Source organism: Aulostomus chinensis, chromosome 20 (assembly GCF_037954235.1).
Source record: "Aulostomus chinensis isolate RoL2024-O1b breed Wild chromosome 20, RoL_Achi_v1.0, whole genome shotgun sequence".
Lineage (NCBI taxonomy): Eukaryota > Metazoa > Chordata > Actinopteri > Syngnathiformes > Aulostomidae > Aulostomus > Aulostomus chinensis.
Window position 1 is genome coordinate 2,884,231 of NC_141339.1, and position 7,616 is coordinate 2,891,846.

The 7,616-nt window shown below is 44.3% G+C and overlaps 1 protein-coding gene across 3 annotated transcripts in view; it reads left to right on the forward strand.

The window, feature by feature from the left end:
• Positions 1–6,997, forward strand: part of kif26bb (kinesin family member 26Bb) — a 28,023-nt gene extending 21,026 nt beyond the window's left edge. The window contains exons 13-15 of one of the 3 annotated variants that reach the window (XM_086189908.1): positions 901–1,064; positions 3,168–3,318; positions 4,317–6,997. In XM_086189908.1, the coding sequence (XP_086046034.1) occupies positions 901–1,064; positions 3,168–3,318; positions 4,317–4,528 (527 nt within the window). In that variant the 3' untranslated portion in view covers positions 4,529–6,997. The remainder of the gene's footprint in view (positions 1–900; positions 1,065–3,167; positions 3,319–4,316) is intronic. The other 2 variants (XM_086189909.1, XM_086189911.1) reach the window with 2 other exon arrangements.
• Positions 6,998–7,616: the final 619 nt, after the last annotated feature.

Below are 7,616 nucleotides of genomic sequence, written 5' to 3' on the forward strand. Positions count from 1 at the left end.
TCCTGCAGTAATCCATTTAAATGCAGCTGCATCCATTACAGGTGTTTGTGGGAACGAAATCTGAATACCGATTCGAGTGCTACTAATTTTTGATATGTGACTGTAAGGGTTTTGATGATAGCGTCACGTCTGCTCCAGATGAGCTTGGAAACACCACGATAGACAACACATGTTTTTTTAATGTGACAGTAATATGAGGTGACACGTCTGTAAAATACCATCAGACAGACTGTGTGTTCTCACTGGCATTAAAAGCCTTAGTGTGCAAGAGGTCATATAATTCATTCATGAACTCAGCGATCGCACCGACTAATGGAAGCTTACGTACAGGAAATTTGTTGATAAGTCCTAAAGGCGTGTGTGTGTGTGTGTGTGTGTGAGTGTGTGCGTGCGCATTGCTGAATAATCATGGATGAAATTAAAAACTGACACATTTATTTGTTATTTTTTCGAACGAGCAATAAGAACAGGAGGCAAAGCTGATGCAGGATGAGCATGAGTTTTAAACTCATGACACAATGAGTGATGTTCTTTGTGTACCGGGAGGATGGCACAGACCCGGCAGCCGTCCCTGGAGAACTGGCCGGCTACAGAACCCCCAGTCAGATGTTGGGCTGGCATGGGGGAGGAGCTAAGGCTATTTAACCGGCCTGGGACACAAACCTTAAAACCTTTTGTTCCATTGTTTGTGTGTCGTGTGGTGTACTGGTTGCACTTTGTTTTAATTTATGAACATCAGTATTGGCACAAGAATACGTTAGCCACCTCATGTGTTCATGTGCGAGCACACGTTTGTCAAAATATGATGTCAGCGCTTGTACTCGTGAGCATGAAGTCATAGCAGCTTTCAGGAGCGGCGGAAGAGAAAGAAACTGTACATTCTGCTCTTCCCTGCTGTAGGTACTCGTCGTATTGCCCATGATGCTCCCCCCTCCATGAGGCGCTCAGCTAGTGGTCTGCGATCTCGCTGGGTGGATCGTGGAATCCCAGAAGCCTACGAGATCAAGGTTTATGAGATTGACAATGTGCAGCGGATGCAGAAAAGAGCAGGTGCTGGCAAACAGGTGCTGGGTTTATTCTGAATTCCTTCAAGAGGTTAAAGGGCATAAAATAATCCACGACCTTTCATCAACCTCTATTGGCGGGAACTCCTACATCTGTGCAACACATCTCCACCCAGCTCTCTGAAGTACGTTTAATCAGGTCAGCAGCAGGTTGGACAAGGAGTCAAAGTTATTTTCCCATAAAAGCGATTCTCGTCTCTTATCGCCTCTGCAACGGAGCGTTTGTTCAGTTCTCAGGTGTGGTTTTATTGCTCATCCCTCAACTGCCGCTGTCATACGGGCTCAGTCACTTCCTCGTGGGCGCTGTCACGTCTTTGGTTTGTCTGACCCTCTGTTCGAAGGAGACTGTAGATTAGTTTTGGTGACATTTGTTAGGACAATGGTGTTGAGGAATTGATCTGGAATCAGTTCTCACGATGTGGAGGAAACCAGTCCGTCCACGCACTGACGCTTTTTCTTTATTTGCTCTCTTAATTCTTAGGTCCAGTGCAGGCTAGCTCATCGTGATACAAATCACAGCTGACAGACGGACTGCAGCAATGGCTGTAATGAGACTTTTAGCTGCTGCTAAATGAAAATCGGTGGTCATTGTAACAACGGGTTGTAAAGCTTCCACCACTTATATGCTGAGTGTTGTGGTAGATTTATTTGTACAGCAGCGTAAGATCACGCATGATAAGTGTCATAAGTTTCAAGCTTGGATTTTAAGGTATATCGTTGACCACAGTTCTCTGAGACAAATTTCTCTTGATCGCATTTTTTCATCAAGTCTCTAAACTTTATGATATTGTTTGGGTGGCTCTTTGACCCAAGGCTGAGGTTGGTACTGATTTAAAAGGGTTCCACACTTGTCATAAGCATTCAGTCAATGTTTTCTACTGTATGTATGTTTTTAGACAGGAATAATGCACACTCCCTGTCAATGTGGCAGTGCTAGCCAGCGGGCTAATTTGCTGTGGTTGTGTCTTCTGCTGCTCCTCTTATTTTCAGGGTTTAGCTTGGTGGTTGTGGTGAATGTCATATCATTTAGCTTTAAGTGGTTCATGTTATTTGCCGCTCATTTCGATTTTCAATGAAGTCAAAGCAACCGTGTTAAATGAGTGAGCCTGATAAAACAGTTGTCAACTTGCTAACCTGGCCACCACGTCGCATCGTCGTCATGGAAACCAAAGCATCAAAAGCAAAACTTGTTGCCTTGGGCGGTTCTTTGAATCCACAAACGTTACAAATTTTCTGTTGGAAACTGGAAGTATTCCTTAAAATCCTGTGCACATCGCCTCAAAAATTTAGCCCAAATTACATCTGAGTGTGTTTTTTTATACCTCAGCTGCTTGTTGCTGAGCTCAGTTAACAAACTTTGTGTGCGTGAATACACGGAGAGCTGAAATGTGCTCGACAACAAAATCTGGTGCATGTGGTGACGTAACGTCCCCATGAGCCGAGGTCTAGTCTCCTGAGACCCCACCCCCACACCTCCTCCACACTCAGACGCAGCATCTTTGATACAATTTTAATGACCACTTGGGGGGGAATTGGGTCAGTGCTGGAGCAGAGAACAAAGAAATAAATCACACCGTAGTTGAAAGATCATGTAAGATTATTTAAAAGAGTGATTGCAGAGCACTTCATGCTTTAGATTTACAGGTTGTTTTGATCCATTTAAAATAATGTGCATGTATTGACCTCAGACATGTCCCCTCTGTGTAATGAGGTTAGCATAATCCCAGTAATGCTGTTCAGTAGCCTACAGACACGTCTCCCCAGAGGTGCACTCTCTGCTCTAACACAGTGTTTATAAGTCTATGTAGAGAGAGACAGAGTAGGGGGATGTTGCTGTCTATCCTGTGTGTGTGTGTGTGTGTGTGTGTGTGTGTGTTTGGTGGGGATAGATGATCAAACGGTGGTGCAGCCAATACACCACATCTTTTGTTTTAAAAACAACAGAGAAGTGAGTGACTAAGAAAGCTGGAAAGAAATACTTCAATGTAGGGTTTTTCTTAAATGTTGTGTACTGTATGAACACAAAGAAAAGTAGAGAAATGTGTGTGTGTGTGTGTGTGTGTGTGTGTGTGTGTATGTGTGTGTGTTTGTTTACTTCTTCAGGGGCTCGCATGCTTCAGTGCCAAGCTGAAATTTTTGGAGCACCGGCAGCAGAGGATTTCAGAGGTGTGGGCCAAATACAACCACCTGAGGAGAGAACTGGAGGACGCCAAACACAATCTCATGCTGGATCCCGCCATGTGGAACCAAGATTGTGAGTGATTCATCCATGCAGAGATGCGTTGTGTATCTCTAAAATGCACAGGAATGTGCTGCTATTCTTTATCAATCGTAACAGAGGAACAGTTCAGCTCAACAATGAATTCAGACGAATGAGTCGATGTGAAAACTTGTCAGCAGGGGGCAGTATGCAGCGACAACTGATGCAGAACCTACAGCACCACCCTGAGGATTACCCTGCACTATTTGTTATTTCATATCATTGCACGCTTATTTTTTTTTTAGATGTTATGCAAGATTGGTTTCAAGCAAGAGATGCATGAGCTTAATAACTCTCTCCTCTGAGGTCAGCGGGAAGCTCATCATCCTGTCATGATTATTTAACATTATTATTTCACATCCTGTCATTTATTATTCAAAGCTATTTATTTCTCAATGACCTCATAGGTGGGATCTGTTTTGGCCAGTTTGGGGTTTAGGACTGACAAATGTACTTAACTCTAATATGTCGCTGTAACATCTGAATTTGGTGTCAGAGGTCCCGACGTTGGTCCCAAGTCTCTGTCTTTAATCTCTGGCTGCTGTTCCTTTGTTTTGTCTTTGATCTTGGCAGGTTCTTACTGTTTTCCGACTCTGATCTCTGACTTACTACTGAGAGTACTTTTGAGAAGTGGAGCGATGGGTTCATCACAAAGCTCCCTGAGAATCTCTGGGCCGGATCTCATTCTTTTTGACTGTCATCAGTGCAGTATTAGCATTCTGTCTGTCACCCTGTCAGCTTTGATCTCTGCCTGCTTTGATCGCCATATACAGGCAGACAGCATCAAAGCTCTCCAAAATCTTATCCGGCATGTCAGACTCTAGACCCCAGACATCCAAACATTTCTTGGATAAATAAATTTAATAAATAAATAAACTTGGGATTCTTCCTTTAGTAGAGAGAGGAATCGTGCTGTTGAGACTTTAAGCACGTTCTCTGTAATGAAGCCGTTTGTCCAGGAGGTGACGTTTTACCTCTCCGTCCTTCTCTAGTCGACCTGTGGCAGACTTTCGAGGTGGACTCCCTGGAGCACCTGGAGGCCACTGAAGTGGTGACGACTCAGCTGGAGAAGAGGGTCAACCTCTGCAAGGCCAGCATCATGATGGTCACCTGTTTTGATGCTGGCGCCAGGAGACGACATAAGAAGAGACGGCGGCGAGCGACTGAGCAGAGAGCCTTAAGAAGGGCCCGAGTTTATTTGTAGTGAGGGCGGAGACAAGTAGAAAAGAAATAGGGGCCACCCATCACTTTCCCAGCTCTTGGACTGGTTTCAATCAGGTACTCATCGTCTGTCACTGACTTCTTTGTCATACGTTTCTGTCTTGTTATGTTTTACTTTTCTCCGGGGGAGGTTAAAGGTCAGACTCAGCTGGCAGGACCTCTTGAGGCACTTGAAAAGGGTGAATATTTCCTCGGTGTAATTTCTGACGACTCAACACTGTGAGACATTTCTGACTCGATAATCTTGCACACCTGACAGCCTAAAATGTTGCAGTACGTCACATCCATGTCAAAACACGTCAAACTGTCACACTGTAGAGATGTGAACACGACGTTGCTTAGAAGTCCGAGATCCACGCTAGTTAGCTTAGCACAACGAATGGTAGTGACTACTAGCAAAGTCATCAAGTACATTTTCCTCCCGATTTTTCCCCCCTCCATTTATAGGGTTTTACAAAATATTAGGTATGAAATATTAATTACAAATTAAGAGACATGGTAATTTTAGTATCAGATGCATTGCCAGAACTTCTTTCCCGAAATCCTCAAAGCTCCACTGTGACTTCAGTCAGCGAAACCAAACGTCTGCTGACGTCCAGAAGGGCGGCCGCTGGCCGTAGTCATGGAGAGAGGACGAGGAGGACTCCTGCTGGACTCCTGCTGCACTCACCAAGCCACATCCTGACCCTCAGCTAGCTGAAGACTTTCGACTGAGTTATGCTAACACTTCCCACCCACTCCCAGTCGTTGTGCTAAGCTAACTAGCAGTCAGCTTGTCTCTGAGTGCGTGAGGGTATCTGACTCTTTTCTCTCAGGTGACAGACCTTTAAAGCACTGCTCATATGCAATTTGTCTTAATTTGTCTGAATTAAATCACATTTTTGTTTGTGTGGTTTTTTTTTTTTTACATGGTCAACTTCAGCGCAGCGTGTGACGCTGCAGTCGCATCAGAGTAGGTCACAAATACTCTCACTTTTTATCCGTTGATCACGGAGAATATTTAGTTGGGTTTGATGTTTGGCAGTGGTTCTACTGCGATTACTGCGTTCGTGCAGGATGACTGCGCCGACATTGTTTGTGCTGTTTCCAGATCAGGGTTTCTCAAAGTTGGGTCTTGGGACCCCCAGGGGTCACTGGTCTGACATCTGAACCTGTCATTGTCATAACCACAAAAACAATTTTCTTGTTATTCTTGATGCTCAAACGAGTAAATGAACCTCACTGCCAACTCTAAATTGATTTATTGTTTTTATGACTTACAGTGTGTGTTTTTGTTAAGTTAAAAAAAATCCTATTTCTTATCAACTTTTCTATTTATGAGTGCATAATTTTTTTATTTTGCTCATTTGATGATGGTTTTCTTGTAACTTCTCACTAATTTATTTGTAATTTCTCACAAACGTAATCAACTTCTTGAAGAATCATGCAACCTGGGCATTATTTACTCATTGATAGGCTGCTGAAAGCTTGGCAGGTGAACACGGCCTGGATTTGTCTGGAGAGAGAAGGGTCCCTATTGAGCAAAACCATTTCAAACGGGGGTCTGTGGCGTACTGAGCGTCAACTTGAGGATTCAGAACAGGAACAAATTGAAGACCCTTGTTCTCGATCATTGAATAAATACCTCATTATCCTCCATGTTGCTTTACTTTGACATACAATCAGAGGGGTGAATTAAAATATGTCACTTTACATTATTTGGGAAGATAAGATCATGAAGATGCAGTTTACTGGACTCACTCGACTGTACTCTTGTTTTGTTGTGTTTTCTTTTAAGCTGAGCTTGTAGTTTAGACTGAGCCAGCGGTTGTGTGTCGAGACCTCCCGTCACCACCGATCAAGTCGTTTCCTTCTTCTTCTTCCAGCTTTAAGTTGCTCAGCCCTCACAGTTATCGTCCCGCTGACTGTTCGAATGGCAACTCTGGCGTCAGGTTTTGGTGCTGGATAACAACTTTGAAGCCATCGAATTCAGGTCTTTCACAAGAAATATAAAAAGTGCTTCCAGTAATTGCGAGGATGCTTATTGAGCCTGAGCCGTCTGAGAGGAGCAGCGAAGGACTGGAGGGAGAAGTCGGTGCCAAACAGGAACACCAACGTGATTTGTTTGCTCTCGTCGGAGGAGAGGAGGTGGCGTGATCAATAAACTCTGGCTCACGTTAGTTTGGCCTCCCTTCTCAGTGTAATGGAGGAATAATTGGATGAGGCCAATAACGTCACGCCTTGTGGCTGCCCAGTCACTCAGCCTCGAGGAACGATGGATCCAGTCAATGCATATACTAGATTTCCTACATTTAACCATACAGGGAGCGCGCGCACACACACACACACACACACACACTGGATGTTTGTTCTATGAACCTATTAATCAGTGTATTGTTCATCACTGTAAATAAACCAATGACCACAGCTCCCAGTTCTTTTTCGTGACATTGCAAACTGTAGATCCTTTCATGATCAACCATTAAACTCCTGACCCTGGTCCACCTCGTGTGTGTCGCCTCGTGTGTTGTGATCAGGAGGGATGACCTCATTCGATGGATGCGTGTTGTCAACGTGCAAAAAGGTGCGTTATCGCGCTGTTAGGGTTTGATGCAGTATAACTTTTCTTGGTGTTTACAGCAAGTGAAAAAGTAATTAGAGCAAGCAGCGTTCAACCCTGAGGCAAACCAATTACAATACACACACACACACACACACACACACACACAAGGCACATGCTTCCTTAGCCCCGCCTCACTTTCCGCCCTACTTCCCCATTGTTTCGTCACCTTAATTAAAGTTTCTCGGAGTCAGCCAAGCAGATGTGAAACCTCAGCCTGTGTTTGGAGAGAGAGGGTGGTGTGTGTGTGTGTGTGTGTGTGGGTGTGTGTGTGTGTGTGTGTGTGTGTGATGAAGGGGCTGGTGAATCATGATAGACACTCATGAGACATAGAAATCACAAATCAGACATTAGAAAAAAGCAAGAGTCTGTGAAAGCCACATATTTGTGGAGTTCTAGGTGGTGATGGGGTGCTTAGCACTGAAATCCTCACAGCCAGAAGGTTGAGGGTTCAAATCCACCAGCCGGCTGA